An 18,183-nucleotide genomic window follows, 5' to 3' on the forward strand; every position below is an offset into this window, starting at 1 on the left:
CTTACTGCGGCCGGGGTCTTGGGGCCGGTCAAGGGCCCCTGAAGGAAAATTGTTGTTTGCAATGGCTGGAACTGCCAAAAATTGCATTCAATGCTAACAAATCTAAACTGGTTATATCTTATAATATAAGGCACACATCATAAACTTGAAACCGTGAAAACATGCAAATGAACCTTGTGTGGTCAACAGTATTGAACATCATGTTTTTTTGTGTTTTTTTAGACGAAATGGAAAAGCGCATTTACGCGTAGCTCTCACATCCCTGGACTATAGGTTTCATCTCTGTCCTTCTGTCCGTCTCTCTGTCCATCCCAAATATAATTTTCATGATGATTTTTTCACAATGTCTCGAAATATTGAGATGAAAATTTTATGTATAACTTTATCATATACTGTGACAGATCAAGTTTGATTTTCATGGCGATTTACCCATTTTTGACACAGTGATGGCCCTTGAACTTAGGCGATATGAAAAAAGAAAAATTCAACAATACCCTCAAGATATTGAGCTGATATTTTCTTTTTAACTTTATCATGTTCCTTTCCAGATCAAGTATGACTTTCATGGCAATTTACCCATTTCGTGGCCCTTGACACTTAGGAGATATGAACAATTGTTTTCTTGACCTTTGAGTTTACAATACCTGAAAATATTGAGATGAAATTTTGTATATAGTTTCAACTGTTGCATATCAAGTTTAACTTTCATAGTGATTTTCTAATTTTTCACAGTTATGGCCCTTGAACATAATTATATGAAAATTTGTTGGGCCCAGTATATTGCTTTAGCCGTACTCTCAGAATGCTGGTTAAATTTGTAATAGAATAGATAGAACTTTGGTTTTTGAAAATTATCTGTGACAGAAGGTAATGTTGGTCATGAAGTGTGACTAGAGAATTTGGTACAGTGCCCAAGCTAAGATTGGATAGTCTCAATACTAGGAAGTGAATCCAGCACCTACCTAGCCTGAAAAAACAACCTAGGATGCAGGAATTTTTTTTTTTTTTTTTTTTTAAATCAGTAATATAAGATCTTCTCCAGATAGACAAAAACGGAACTTTCTCGAACCCACCCCACCCCACCTGACCTAACTAGCCTTAAAGCTGATGGCTTAACTGCTATGTCACGGGCAGTTCCTCCCTGTCATGCCAGATGAGTACCCACAGGCCTCTGAGAACTGAAAATTTGCGTAAACCATTTATAGGTGACGCAAAAACTAATTTCAGGTAACCCATTTCGTTTTTACGTAACCCATCATGAACATGTAAAGGATATCATAAATTGAATGCACGAATGATAAATGGGTTATGCAAACTATACTTACACAAGCGACGCACAAGCTACACTATTGCTCTCACAATTTTCAGAGGCCTGACCTAACCACGAACAGCTGTTAAAGCAGGACTCAGCCTGTACACTGCCAAATTAGCCAACTGCTCAGTTTTATAAAAATGGCTACATAATTTAGACTTTGGCTAATAAAATATTCCTCAAATTAACCACATTTTAATTATTTTCAAGAAATTTCTGAAAACCGGCTAAATTGAAATGTTCCAGTGTGAGCCCAGTTAAAGGGGCATCATCAGCTAGAATATTTCATGTCTTTCTGACTACATGTAATGTCAATCACAGCCTTGTAGTACACATTCTTTGTACTTTTGTATATAGGAAGAATTTTGATGTTGATATATAACCTCATCAACAGGTTACTTTCAAATGCTGATGGGTCAATGTTGACATTTGAGTTTATCAACTAACAGGTCACTTTCAGTTGCTGACAGGTCAGTATTTGACTTTATCAACTAACAGGTCACTTTCAGTTGCTGACAGGTCAGTATTTGAGTTTATCAACTAACAGGTCACTTTCAATTGCTGACAGGTCAGTATTTGAGTTTATCAACTAACAGGTCACTTTCAGTTGCTGACAGGTCAGTATTTGAGTTGATCAAGTAACATGTCACTTTCAGTTGCTGATGGGTCAGTATTTGAATTTATCAACTAACAGGTCACTTTCAGTTGCTGATGGGTCAGTGTTGACATTTGAGTTTATCAACTAACAGGTCACTTTCAGTTGCTGATGGGTCAGTGTTGACATTAGAGTTGATCAACAATTTCTGACAGGTCATCATCAGACTCTGTTTTGTCTGCTGGTACTAGGGCTAGCTCTCCTCGGCGGAGGATGTCGGGGCGGGTGCATAACTGTTGGTCCTTCGTGGGATGGCTCATCCAAACCAGCTGGAATCCATTCTTCACCTTTAATAGCAGCCTGAAACAAAACAAAAAATACAGTGAAACCTGTCATTTCATTTCAACTTATTTTTGCATTTATATCCAATTAAGGTTCAAGCATGCTGTCCTGGGCACACACCTCAGCTATCTGGGCTGTCTGTCCAGGACAGTGGATTAGTTGTTTGTGAGAGAGAAGAGGGTGTAGTGGTCTTACACCTATCCATTGAGTCGTTAAAACTCACTCTGGGTGGGAGCCGGTACTGAGCTGCGAACCCTGTACCTACCAGCCTTATGTCCGATGGCTTAACCATAACACCACCGAGGCCAGTAAGAAACATGTCTGAACCGGACCCCAAAAACAGGACTCCTGTCAAAAAACGGCCAAGATTCATGGTCTTGAATTTTCAAAATTCTAAACGATGACCCTCTAAACACGAGATTCTGTCTAAATCAGATAAATATTAGGTCCCCAGCATGATCTAATTCAGACACGTTTCATTGTATATTCTTTATGGCAGTCATTGCATACAATTATAAATATCTGGCATGTGCTTATAAAACATTTAGAGTCTAGATGCAAGATTCTAACAGTCTGCGACTTTAACGTTTATGACGTCATACAAACTGTATGGTGTCATTAGAGATTGAGTTTTATAAGCATGGGTCCTGAGGTGTAATTCATTCATGTTCTTTAGTATACATCTCTTTGTGTAATCTTGCACCAATAGACAGAGGGGCGGGACGTAGCCCAATGGTAAAGCGCTCGCTTGATGTGCGGTCGGTGTGGGATCGATCCCCGTCGGTGGGCCCATTGGGCTATTTCTTGCACCAGCCAGTGCACCACGACTAGTATATCAAAGGCTGTGGTATGTGCTATCCTGTATGTGGGATGGTGCATATAAAAGATTCCTTGCTGCTAATCAAAAAGAGTAGCCCATGAAGTGGCACCAGCGCATTTCCTCTTTCAATATCTGTTTGGTCCTTAACCATATGTCTGATGCCATATAACTGTGTGCTTGAACCTTAATTGGATATAAGTATGGAAATAAGTTGAAATGAAAATGAATGAATGAGGGCCACTAAACTCCATTTAAACTTTCTGGTGCATAGCACAGGTTAGATCTCAATATCTGTGTGGTCATTAACCGTATGTCCAATGCTATATAACGGTAAATTAAATGTGTTGAGTGCGTCATTAAATAAAACATTTTCTTCCTTTCTTCCAACAGACAGAAATATTCATACACTGATGCACACATTAATCAGTGAGTTTTAGAGTTAATTATCAGACTTGTGACAGATAATCAGACCTACTGTCTTTACAACACTTGGCCAAGTCTAAGAATGAAGGACAATACAGTATCACATTTACACGAGTTACAAAATGCCAAATGGTATTAACACGGTTTTGGTAACGACACCACTAGAGCACATTGATTATTAATCATTTGCTATTGGATGTAAAACATTTGGTAATGCTGACTTATAATCTGAGAGGAAACCCGCTACATTTTTCCATTAGGTCAGGCCATGTCAGTAAGTTTAAAGTGCACATTCAGAACAAGCTGTTGTAATGCACGCCTGTCCTGGGCACAGATGCCGGCCTCAGGTTTTTTCCATTAGTATAATGGGATCTTGTATATGCACCATCCCACAGACAGGATAGCACATACCAAAGACAGGATAGCACATACCACTCATGGTGCACTGGCTGGAACAAGAAATAGGCCAATTGGGCCACTGATGGGCAACAATGCCAGACTGACCTCACATCAAGCGAGCTCTTTACCACTGGGTTACATCCCGCCCCCACGGTTTCAATACAGAACATACACTGTAAGACCACCACTCCCCATCTAAACATTCCGGTGCTAGGCATGGGTTACATCCCGCCCACACGGTTTCAATACAGAACATACACCGTAAGACCACCACTCCCCATCTAAACATTCCGGTGCTAGGCATGGGTTACATCTCGCCACCACGGTTTCAATACAGAACATACACCGTAAGACCACCACTCCCCATCTAAACATTCCGGTGCTAGGCATGGGTTACATCTCGCCACCACGGTTTCAATACAGAACATACACTGTAAGACCATAACTCCCCATCTAAACATTCCGGTGCTAGGCATGGGTTACATCTCGCCACCACGGTTTCAATACAGAACATACACTGTAAGACCACCACTCCCCATCTAAACATTCCGGTGCTAGGCATGGGTTACATCTCGCCACCACGGTTTCAATACAGAACATACACTGTAAGACCACCACTCCCCATCTAAACATTCCGGTGCTAGGCATGGGTTACATCCCGCCCAAACAGTTTCAATACAGAACATACACTGTAAGACCACCACTCCCCATCTAAACATTCCTGTGCTAGGCATGGGTTACATCTCGCCACCACGGTTTCAATACAGAACATACACTGTAAGACCACCACTCCCCATCTAAACATTCCTGTGCTAGGCATGGGTTACATCTCGCCACCACGGTTTCAATACAGAACATACACTGTAAGACCACCACTCCCCATCTAAACATTCCGGTGCTAGGCATGGGTTACATCTCGCCACCACGGTTTCAATACAGAACATACACTGTAAGACCACCACTCCCCATCTAAACATTCCGGTGCTAGGCATGGGTTACATCTCGCCACCACGGTTTCAATACAGAACATACACTGTAAGACCACCACTCCCCATCTAAACATTCCGGTGCTAGGCATGGGTTACATCTCGCCACCACGGTTTCAATACAGAACATACACTGTAAGACCACCACTCCCCATCTAAACATTCCGGTGCTAGGCATGGGTTACATCTCGCCACCACGGTTTCAATACAGAACATACACTGTAAGACCACCACTCCCCATCTAAACATTCCGGTGCTAGGCATGGGTTACATCCCGCCCCCACGGTTTCAATACAGAACATACACTGTAAGACCACCACTCCCCATCTAAACATTCCGGTGCTAGGCATGGGTTACATCCCGCCCCCACGGTTTCAATACAGAACATACACTGTAAGACCACCACTCCCCATCTAAACATTCCGGTGCTAGGCATGGGTTACATCTCGCCCCCACGGTTTCAATACAGAACATACACCGTAAGACCACCACTCCCCATCTAAACATTCCAGTGCTAGGCATGGGTTACATCCCGCCCAAACAGTTTCAATACAGAACATACACTGTAAGACCACCACTCCCCATCTAAACATTCCGGTGCTAGGCATGGGTTACATCCCGCCCAAACAGTTTCAATACAGAACATACACTGTAAGACCACCACTCCCCATCTAAACATTCCGGTGCTAGGCATGGGTTACATCCCGCCCCCACGGTTTCAATACAGAACATACACCGTAAGACCACCACTCCCCATCTAAACATTCCAGTGCTAGGCATGGGTTACATCTCGCCACCATGGTTTCCATACAGAACATACACTGTAAGACCACCACTCCCCATCTAAACATTCCAGTGCTAGGCATGGGTTACATCCCGCCCAAACAGTTTCAATACAGAACATACACTGTAAGACCACCACTCCCCATCTAAACATTCCGGTGCTAGGCATGGGTTACATCTCGCCACCACGGTTTCAATACAGAACATACACTGTAAGACCACCACTCCCCATCTAAACATTCCGGTGCTAGGCATGGGTTACATCCCGCCCCCACGGTTTCAATACAGAACATACACCGTAAGACCACCACTCCCCATCTAAACATTCCAGTGCTAGGCATGGGTTACATCCCGCCCAAACAGTTTCAATACAGAACATACACTGTAAGACTCCCCATCTAAACATTCCGGTGCTAGGCATGGGTTACATCCCGCCCAAACAGTTTCAATACAGAACATACACTGTAAGACCACCACTCCCCATCTAAACATTCCGGTGCTAGGCATGGGTTACATCCCGCCCCCACGGTTTCAATACAGAACATACACCGTAAGACCACCACTCCCCATCTAAACATTCCGGTGCTAGGCATGGGTTACATCCCGCCCCCACGGTTTCAATACAGAACATACACCGTAAGACCACCACTCCCCATCTAAACATTCCAGTGCTAGGCATGGGTTACATCTCGCCACCACGGTTTCAATACAGAACATACACTGTAAGACCACACACTCCCCATCTAAACATTCCAGTGCTAGGCATGGGCTACATCTAGCACAAAAATAAAGTGAACTTACCACAAAATATATAATTCCGGTAATGAGAAAACACACTCCTCCGATTAATGTAGGCAGAATAAAACAACATGGGACTGTTAAACTGCAAAACAAACAAACAACCAAGATAATTATAGCATATTAAATGAGCTTCCGTTTCGTATCATGTTTATGTCCCGAGTGAAATGATTTTCAATTGTCACGAGCTTTAGCGAGTGACAATGAAAATTATTTTACGAGGGACATAAACATGATACTAAATGGTAGCAAGCGTAATATCCTATTTATTACCCATAATTGATCTTAATTTATATCACTCAACTCGTTTTGTTGACATTCTTGAAAGGTTGTAGTGTGCCAACCGATGACGTCATTGTGAGACGTCCCACTTTGTGTTGTAGTATCACTTTGATATGTACCAAGATATTTTTAACCATATGGGTAATAATATATAGCATTTCCACTGCAAACTTCAATGATTACAGAATACACCAATTTAGACGAAATGAATTCAGTTATATTTTCAATTTGTAATTACATTGTAAATTTGATTTATTTTATTACATATCTTATCTACTGGTAATATCAACATACCGGTAACTAATTTGTCAGGTATTTTTATATTTCTGTGTTAATTTGATGTTCAGATAAGCCTCATTAGTGAATAAAAGAATTTCACCCAAATAACAACAAAATGACAAACTGACAATTACTCACATTAAATACAAGACAAATCGGACAAAATAATTTCTTGTTACAATTCCTCCCAGCTTTACTATATGAGTAAATATTTTCTGAAATCTGAAAGAAAAATAAAAGAAGTAAGTCAGACAACATTGTACACAAATTTCAAAATATCAAAATGGAAGACCGTAAATTTAATTTAAGAATGTTAAAGGTTTTTTTTTTTTAAAGTACAAAAAACAATTCATTATTAACTTTATTAAAACCATATTACTAGCATTAGGCATTACTTATAATTTAATAATTAATCATAATCAATTTAATGTATCAACATATGAATCATGGCCAGTGCTAGAAACCTAAATCATTCTATTGAAATTGTTGTAAGTGTATTTGTTTTGGACATATATCAATGTTTAAACTTTAAGTGTTTTTTTTGTTCCCTTTCTTATTGTTTTTCTTATAAATATGAATCTTCTGGGGGGGTTTTGTGGAGTTTTTTGTGCCAAATCTCTTTTTATATCAGGGTCCAATGTTGACAGGTTTGCATTACCTTCTTTCAATAGTTTTTCCTGACTGTCGTTTTCCTCTTGGAAATTCAATAATAAACACAAACAATGCAGCCACTCTGCTATGAGTCAAGGACATAAACTAAATGTACTATCAATTATTTAATATTAATTTAAAATAAAACATTATTACCAATGCAAATGAAAACTAGTATTCAAATGCAGATGTACAAATATCTATTATGTGACTGATCGACATAATAGGTTGAATAACCATATGCTGTTAAAATAACCAACAGTTAAATCAACTTTACTTTATTAATTTGATTACCTACATCCATTTAAATGCTACAGAGTAAATAAGATAAAACAAAACTGACACCAAGGCAATATTGTAAATAAAGTTAAAGTTTGTTTTGTTTAATGACATCACTAGAGCACACTGATTTTATCAATCATTGGCTATTAGATGTCAAACAGTTGGTAATTTTGACATATAGTCTCAGAGAGGAAACCCACTACATTTTGTTTATTAGTAGCAAGGGATTTCTTTTAAATATAAGACATGAGAGCACATATCATGGCCTTTGATATACCTGGTTAGAATGAGAAATAGCCCAATAGATCCACCAACGGGGATCGATCCTAAACATCAAGATAGCACTTTACCACTATGCTACCACCTGTCCTTTGTGAATACAGGTGACTGGTATTTATTTTATAATGATAGGGTTTCTGTCAGAGGGTTAACCTCTTGACAAAATTAATTAATCTTGTCATTACTGTACGATTTTCTTACACCTAACCTTAAACGTAACCCATTTTCTTTCTGGGGGAGGCCCTCCATAACCCCTGTTGACTGTGGTTGCTTTCAATTCCATAGCACCATACCCAAATATTTCTTTCTGGCAGAAACACTGGTGGACCATATGATAACTCTTGTTTTGCGCTTCCCACAGGCAGGATAGCACAAACCATGGCCTTTGTTGAACCAGTTATGGATCACTGGTTGGTGCAAGTGGTTTACCCATAGCCTTGCAGAGCATTCACTCAGGGTTTGGAGTCAGTATTTGGATTAAAAATCCCATGCCTCAACTGGGAAATCAATTGATAAAGTAACGATATATAAAACAAGCAAGCAATACATGTCCCCTACAGAGCCCGACAATTTTTCGTATCTACTAAACTCTGAAAAGTGGGTAAATCACCATGAAACTTCAATTTGATCTGTAAAGCTATATACAAATGATAAAGCTATATACAAAATTTCATCTGGATATATCCAGGCATTGCAAAAATCTGAAAAAACTAATTTTCACATCGCCTATGTTCAAGGGCCACAACTCCGTCAAAAATGGGTAAATCGTCATAAAAATAAAACTTAATCTGTAATAGTACATGATGAAACTATATACAAACTTTCAAACCTATAGCCCCCTCCGGTCGGACCGGAAGGGGACTAATAAAACAGCAAAACACACATTGATTAAATATTTCCATTGAAGCAAATGCAAATCAAGACGTGAACTGCGCCAAAACAGACAGGGACCGAAACAGCTGGGGTTGAACATGCACCAGGTCCGAAACCGTATATACCCTCAACATTAATTTTTGGCAGAAAGCCTGTAATTATATATAAAAACGTTCTTCAGGATACATTCCATAAACACCAAACTGCCAGCGGTCGAACATGGCAGCCACAGCAACTATTCCTCCAAGAAGAGTAGCTACAAAAAAAAAAAGGACAACGTATTGGTATTTCTGTGTGTTTTAAATCAATCTGCATTTTATTCTTGTGCTTATTTCTAAAACTGGTAATTTATCATATACTGTATTACCTATTTACTTATTATTGTTTGATGTGAACTTCTACCAAATAAATTATGTAATGGAGCCACTTTCTCTAACACATTAAATCTGGGGTTTATTTGTTGTCCAATAATAACAATTCAAAAGCTGTTTGATCAAAACCATTGAACTGATTTGAAATTGATTATTGTATAGGGTCAAAATGAGGGGTTTTCTTTAATTACATTCATTATATTGAACACAATTTTGTTCTAACAAATTTTGCCTGGAAAAGGAAATTTCTACTTTATAGCATTTTGTATTCAAAAGATAATCCTCAACCCTATAGGCTACCAGTATTAGAATAAATTGATCTTCCCCATGTCTATATTGTTCAAGTGATACCCATAATAAATGTATTGAGGAAGCAAGTAATTTGCCTCAATGCTTGGCCAACTTTTTACAAGTGGTCAACTTGCCTCAATCCCACTGGTTACAGCTCAATAGTCCGAAGCTTCAATGATCTGAAGGTTCAATGGTCTGAAGGTTCAACCCTAACTCTAACCCTAGGTTCAGTAGTACGAAGATTTATAGACCTAACCCCGGACTATTGAACCTTCAGACCATTGAACCTTTGGACTATAGAGCAGTCCCCATCCCACTTCACTTTCAAGTAACATAGTACAGCCATTCCTTCCTAATATACAAATGTTAAAGGCACTGTCCTGAGTTAGCAACCATTGCAAGATGGTTTTGACAACTAAAATTACTAAATACATTTTCTTTTTTAGAATATATGAGTAGCAGTTATTTGTCATTTTATGTTTTAATATATATATTTTTGAACAAACAAAATTATTGGAAGGAAAAGTCTGGTTTGTGCTTCTTCAAACAGTAGGACAACAACAAACACTTTGGTTTATACAGACAATGACATTCTAAACAAGAAAATATACTGAATATGTAACTTTAGTTTAAGAGGCTCCTTTTGGAAGAAATATCTTACAAAGCCTGCAAACTAATGACCGTCTCTTTAACGTTATGTATGGTGTAAGATTTTCTGAGGAAATAAACCTTCCCTATGCCAGATATTTAGATTAAAGTCCGAACCAAATTGTTAACAACTAACTTTAATTACTGTTAGATTTTCCACAAATTTTGTCCAGACACAAATTGTGAAAACCCCCATTACAGTGACAAAAATTCCACATACGAGACTCTAACAATGTCATAGATTTTAATTTCGCTGAGAATGCATATGGCAAAAGGTTACCAGTCATATCGTCCCCGGGTCGTATTATCCCAGTGTGAAAACGTCCCCGGTTCCTTCCAAAATGTCCCCGGTCACACATTACACTGACTACACAACGCATACACAATAATTATTTGAGAGAAGTGGAATCAAATTCAATGTCATTTCAACCCTATTCAATCCCTGAATGCCATTAGGGACAGAAACTCTAGCTGTCAGTTTGTGCCCAAGACAGGTGTGTTTGAACACATCTGGTGATGTAAGCACTTTAATAATTTGTCCAATCCAGTCCTATTTTAATATTTTGCGGATTTTTGCCATCGTAATATGCCTATTCAGTCAAACTGACTATCTAAAATTGTTTAGAAAGCACACAGAGCCATAATGATGTTATGGTCTGTCCTTCGTATGCGAAGATGAAATGTACTGTAACATTTGAACTTTAATTTAGTCAAATTAACATCCTAGAAAGCACATAGGGCATTACTTAAAGGCATACTGTCATGGATTTAAGGACCTTATTTCTCTAAAAATGGATAACTAAAAATTACATTAATTGTTGGAAACCAAATCTAGCTACTGAATCACCGTAACTGAACCACGATGGAGTGAAATCCATGTCAACCCTCTCGGCAATTTTAGTTTTCAAATTATGGACCACTGCCATAATTATTTTTTACAAAATATCACTAATAAATATAGTTTGGTGGTTATGAAGATGGTTGAATAAAGTACCGTACATTTAGGGACAAATCAAATTATTGTTGTTTAGGTAATACTTTGTTAGACCATTAAATAGGTCAGTGGTCTGTGACAATATGCCTTTAATATACAGAGGATAATAAACGAGATACCAGTTATTATCAAATTTATGTCCCGAGTGAAATAATTTTCACTTGTCACAAGATTTAGTGAGTGACAAGTAAAAATTACTTCACTCGGGACATAAATTTGATAATAACTGGTACCAAGTTTGTTATTCTATTTATTACCCCAGCTTTTTTTTTTTTTTAAAGCCTTTATTTTCGATATCACCTACATCGGCTACACATCCATGAATATAGAAATGATGTAAACTACTTTACTGTTCTGGGTATTGCTTCAACTTTGTATTTTATTCACAGTTTACAGATAATTTGTAAAACCCAAAGTTCTATATATTCAGTAAAAAAAAAATCTATAATGAATTGCATTAAACTACCATTTTATTACAACTTTAACACTGAATCCAGAAAGACGTAAACGCAAATGCTTTAAACTACGTGACGTCAATGTGTGTACTTTGCCAAATCGTGATGACGTCATATTTAGTACCGACAAGGTGATTGGTTTGTTGACGTCAAATCATCCAATAGTAGTGTACGTTAAACCAATGCGTGAAATTATTATTTTTATTTTCCCTGCTGGGGTAATAAATAATGATATGACATGGGGACATTATGGTCCTTCGTATGCGGGGACGATTTGACGTGGGGACGATTTGACACAGGGACGTTATGACTGGTCACTGGGCAAAATACATGCAGTTTTCTGCCGTCTGCCATTTTGCTTATTTATGGAATACTCTTCAAGAGGGGTGGATCGATATGACGTAATCTAACAACATCATGACATGCGCTAAGGTATGACACACTCATCATGATGTCAGATTAATTATGCTGCATACTTAGGAGGCTTGAAGAGTATTCCACAAAAAAACAAAATGGCAGACGGTGAAAAATTGCATGTATTTTGCCCTATGCAATCTCAGTTAAGTCAATATCAGTGAATTTGTTACAGTCTCGTATGTGGAATCTGTCATTGCAATGTTTTTTTCACGATTTATGTTTGAACAAAAAGTGGAGAAAATTAAACAGTAATTAAAAGTAGAAGAGTAATTTATCACAGTTGTTAAGGTCGATGACAGTCACTTTTCGCACCCTTGTTTTAACTTCGTACACAATAAATGTAGCATATCTTATCATAATCACTTGAAATCCGTAAAAGGTACAATTTTTTAATCACAGAATTTTCTTCAAACACATTCAGGTGCATTAGTAATGTTCAAACAAAACATTTTCAATAGCAATTTTGCACTGGAATTTATCCAACATTCTTAAAACGGCAACATAATTTACCAAGTTTATAGTTATTGTAAGGAGATGCAAAGTGACATTATTGGAATACTGACGTCATTCAAATTCATAATTAGCTATATGATTACAATGCTTCGCCACATTAAAATAAAAGCTGGTCTACTAACCTTTACTCCTGTCAAATTTCTATAACAAGCAGACAACGCTGTTTACAGGTCGGTATTTTTTTATTTTTCATAATTCTGGATAGTAGGACTTTCCTTCGGCACTGTCATGTAAAAAGAACATTATAAATACTATCATAAATAGAGTTAAAGTTAATGATAGTTCATCAAGATTAACCTCGAGTGCAAGCATATTGTGAGGTTAATCCACCCAAGGCATTAAGCCTGTCGCAGATCTGAACTGTTCCGAGGAATTTTGCTCGGAACGGAATTGCAGTCAAAATAATGACTACCATCACATTTTCCCACCCTAATCGTGTATTGTGATCTATTTCAAGCTCATGGAGACCAAGAAATACTTACTTTGAAATGATCTTCACTTTGAATTAAAGGAAAAAATTTATTGTGTGTTTTTTTTTTTACCAAGCGGATTCTAGCAGCCAATTATGCTGGCAGACAATTTCAGCAGACACGCATGGCAACGTTCTAAACACCGGATTCATATGCCTTTCGATTATCTGTATTTCCCACACTTTTAAACACACTGTTATGCTAATTACTAGTATTCACTATAAGTTAAGAATTTCAGAGTTTTAAAGAGTATCTTCATATAAAAACCCCAACCAAGACTCATTTTTATAGTCTTATATTGTTACTAATATCTGTATAATTTATACAACATAACCGTTTTATTAAGCACTTTTTTAACATCTGAAGTATCACTTTAAAATCATTCTGTACTACGGTAAGATCGGGGTGTTCAACTAGTTTCATAAAGACCACAACACGATTGACCGATAAATATGTTTATTTTTTTTAATAAATATTAATTTTATCCATCTGCAGGCCCTTTTACAATGTGTGACAGGTTGTGGTCTTATGCAAGATTACTATTTGGACAAAATGTCTGTATATATACATCTCTTATTGTGCCATGAAATAATTAATTCCATGATTTTATCGATTCCGCTTGTTTCGGCCATTAAACTTGTAAACATCGGAGGTCCAATAAATGTCAAAATGTTAAAAAACGTACCGTAGATGTTTACCGTGATGAACTAAAGTCCGAACCAAAATGTTAACAATTACGAAAAATTGCTCTCCTACCTTTATTTTTCGTTAGATTTTACCCACATTTTGTTCAGATAGAAATCTTGAAACAACCATTACAATGACACAGATTCCACATACTAGATGATAACCATGTCACCTATATCAACTTTGCTGAGATTGCATAGGACAAAAAGCATGTAATTTTGTGCCGGCTGCCATGATGACTTTTTATGGAATAGTCTCCAAGAGTGGTGAAAGGATATGACTTAATCTAACAATGTCATAACAATTTTATTATTATTAAAAAAAAAATAATGATACTACTAGAGATCATTGTTTTATATTAATTATGTCACATACTTTGGAGGCTTTCACCCCTCTTGAAGAGTATTCCATAAAAAAAACAAAATGGCAGATGGCAGAAAACTGCATGTATTTTGCCCTATGCTATCTCAGCTAAGTCGATACTGGCAACATCGTTAGTCTCATATGTGGAATCGGTGTCACTGCAATGGGTTTTTCACAACTTGTGTCTGGACAAAATCTGGAGGAAATATAATGGTAATTCAACGTAGAAGAGTAATTTATTGTAGTTGTTAACAAGTTGGTTTGGACTTTTATATTTAAGGTCGACGACAGTCACTTTTCGCGCCCTTGTTTTGGGTTCGTACAAAATAAATATAGCATATCTTACCGCAATTTCACTTGAAATCCATATTTCGTAAAAGATACAATTTTTTAATCACAAGATTTTCTTCAAACACATTCATATGCATTAGTAATGTTCAAACAAAACATTTTCAATAGCAAGTTTGCATTGGAATTTTTCCAGCATTCTTAAAACAGAAACGTCATGTACCCAGTGTATGGTTATTGTAAGGCGATTCAAAGTGACATCATTCAAATTCAAAATTAGCCATATTATTACAATGCATCACCACATTAAAGATTAAAATAAAAACTGGTCTGCTAACCTTGACCCCTGTCAAATTTCTATAACAAGCGGACAGGTTGGTATTTTGTTATTTTTCATAATTCTGGACAAAACATTAATTTTAAGTTTCAACAGATGAAAGAAATAAAAAGTACCTTTTGTCAAATATATCATATAAAAAAATTACCGTTGGATTTGTTTTATTTACTGTGTACGAAGCCAAAACAAGGGTGCGAAAAGTGACTGTCGTCGACCTTAGAACAGTGACTGTCGTCGACCATAACAATTTGGTTTGAACTTTTGGCTACCTAATTCCAACGCTAATTGAAGCAAGTGGCAATTTTTCGGCATCTCTTAGTTAACAAAATCAATGTCTTATATGATGTATATTATAACAAACCTGCAGCACTAACTAATGCTTGTTCATTTGCCCACATTGACCATTCAATCTTGCCCATTATTTCCGGGTAGAACTCTTCTTTAATGAAACACAAAAATAAAGACGTCTTTATAAAATATGTTTTGACTGGTCCAAATGATTGCTAGTCAATTAGTACCATAGTCATTTCGTACCTGATTAGTCGTTTCCTACCCTGCTCATTTTGTACCATTTGCAAAAAAAGCCATAGCGTACAATTCCAAAAAAATCATTTGGTACCATAACTGAAAAAGTCATATCGTACCATAACAAAAATGCCATAACCATAACCATAACAAAAATGTGTAATGTTGGTGTTTTGGTTTTTTTTTTTTACAAAATAACATTACATTACATATTATATAAGATGCAAACAGCACCTGCAACTGATTTTTTTTCTTCTTTTTTCTTTGACTTTATAAACTATTATTTTGTACACTGAATTTTGATTTAGTCGTAAATTTACGTTTACGTGCAAAACTAGGCTTACAATGTTTGTGAAATTGGTCCCTGCATGGGCATTGCTACATGATCGACGTACAGTTCACAACCAACAAACCTAAAAGTTGGCAGTTATATTAGTAGTAAATGGGTCATTCTACAGAAAGTGTCACTTTTATGTCCATGTACAACTTCTTTTTTATTTATCTATAGAAAACTAAATTTGTTGTCTTTAACGATACCTTATTAATAATATTTTATTCGAGATTAGTGTAAAATGTCATGTGTTACCTGTCCCTAGATCAACACTATACATAACATGCACTGTTAAAATATATAACAGAAGACATAACACTGAATACGTTTAATATAATAAGTGCTGACATATGAACAGTTGTGAATAGTTTTCTTTAAATGTCATGAATGTGTTGTTAAAATATAAAACTAGGTTTATTCACTGCCATTGGTGTTACAAATCAAATCAAATCATTTATTTATATATGAATCATATAAACATGGCATGGTATACATTGGACAACATACATAATTAGAATATAAGATGGTAAGATCAGACACATAGTAATAATAATGATGACAATGAGTATATACGTGTAATAGTTATACGACATGTACACGTAAATGTGTGCAGTGTCACTGAGTGAGTATACGTGTTTATTCAAGTTGGTGTTGTAGTAGAGGGTCTGGTAAGTTCATTTTGCCTATGGTTGAACATTTCATAACAGAATTGTCCAACAGTTGGAGTTACTTGTTCTGGGCCGTCAAGAAGGAAAACACATTTTTCCAGTTCAGACAGAAATGTGAACTCAGAACATATTTGACCGACTTTATAGTATAGTATTTTTCTTAAATGCATATTTATTGGACACCGAGTCAAAAAATGAATCTCATCTTCTGGTTCTTTTTGGCACAGCCGGCATATACGGTCATTTCTATGGATATTCCTATAACGTCCTACCTCGATTTCCAGTCTGTGAGCACATAAACGTAGTTTTGTGAGAGCTTGTCTAAAATTGGTATTTTTTATATATTTCAAGTAATTTGCCATTTCATATTTGTTTTTAATATGTTTAAATATTTGCAGCTTTTCAGAGTTCTGTAACTTGATTTTAAAGTGTTCGTAATATCTGTCATCAAGGATTTTGTTAGCGTAGCTAGAGTTTGATTTTGGGTGAATTTTAGCGTTAGTTAATAGACTTATGTCAATGTTGTTATTATCAAGCATATCTTGTAAATAGGCATGCCAGCCTATGTTGTGTTGTGTTTGTAGCTCTTTGCTACAGGATACTGCATCATATAATATAGATCTTGATTCTTCTACATTTTCTAGGTACATAAAATATTTACAAATATTTGTATGTATGCTATTTATAAGTGGGTAGCGCCCCAGTTCACTCCTGCAGGCAATGTTAACACTGTTTCGTGGGACTTGAAGATTAATTTTACAGAATTTTATATGTAATTTTTCGAAGGGTTCAGACTCTAATATGTCAAAGAATTTGTATTGGTTGTGTTTCTTTAGTTTGCCATGCAGTTCCGTGCCCCATACTTCCGAGTTATAGAGTAGAATAGGTTTAATTAGTGTATCAAACAGTTGATTATATATATGTGGGGGTGGATTGACACCCGAGAAAGCTTGGTGTAATCTGAAGAGTGCTTTTGATCCCTTATTACCGAGTACAGTTTTAGTTTCAGTAAAGTTTCCAGTTGAGTTTCTAGTGCATCCCAGATACGTGTATGCATTTGTTTGAAAAATTGTATTGTTATCTAGGTAGAGTTTACTAGTTGTGGGGCTTTTCCCTTTTTGTATGATCATAAAATTTGATTTTGAATGGTTTATATTTAGGTGCCATAGCTTACAGAAGTCATCAAGACTATTAAGACATTCCTGAAGGCCTTGTGGGGTTTCAGACAGGAGGAGGAGGTCATCTGCCCATAACAAATGGGATAGTTTTTCTTATTGTAGTGTAACAGGTGCACATATAGTTGATTTAAAATTTAGGTCTTCTATGAAAATGTTAAACATGGCAGAGCTGAGTGTATCACCTTGTTTTACCCCTATATTTGAGGAAAATGTATCTGTAATGTTATTTGCGAACCTAATTGCGACTTCAATTTTGTCGTAGATTGATTTAACAATGTTGTAGAATTTCCCGCCAATCCCTAGACGTAAAATTTTAAGAAGAAGTCCTTCTCTCCACACAGTATCATATGCTTTTTGGAAATCAATAAAACATATGTAGAGTCGTTTGTGTAATTTGGTTACATATTTGTGTATTAGGGTTTTAAGAATAAATATGTTATCGGCTGTTCTTCTACCTTTCCTAAAGCCAGACTGGTTATCTGATAATAGTTTTTTCTTTTCTAAATGATTGACTAGGCGGTTATTCAGTATCATGGAGAAAAG

At 36.6% G+C, this 18,183-nt stretch overlaps 1 protein-coding gene across 2 annotated transcripts; it reads right to left on the reverse strand.

The window, feature by feature from the left end:
- Positions 1-408: 408 nt before the first annotated feature.
- Positions 409-15,358, reverse strand: LOC121388754 (cytochrome b-245 light chain-like). 2 transcript variants are annotated; one of them, XM_041520246.1, is made up of 6 exons: positions 15,300-15,358; positions 9,291-9,360; positions 7,678-7,752; positions 7,158-7,241; positions 6,462-6,543; positions 409-2,267 (listed from the first exon to the last, which is right to left on the reverse strand). In XM_041520246.1, exons 1-6 carry the CDS (start codon positions 15,355-15,357, stop codon positions 2,130-2,132), a joined length of 507 nt encoding a protein of 168 aa, XP_041376180.1. In that variant the 5' UTR covers position 15,358; the 3' UTR covers positions 409-2,129. The 2 variants fall into 2 exon arrangements, with proteins under 2 accessions (XP_041376180.1, XP_041376181.1); XM_041520247.1 differs by lacking the exon at positions 15,300-15,358 and adding an exon at positions 12,916-12,947.
- Positions 15,359-18,183: the final 2,825 nt, after the last annotated feature.

This window comes from Gigantopelta aegis, chromosome 14 (assembly GCF_016097555.1).
Source record: "Gigantopelta aegis isolate Gae_Host chromosome 14, Gae_host_genome, whole genome shotgun sequence".
NCBI lineage: Eukaryota > Metazoa > Mollusca > Gastropoda > Neomphalida > Peltospiridae > Gigantopelta > Gigantopelta aegis.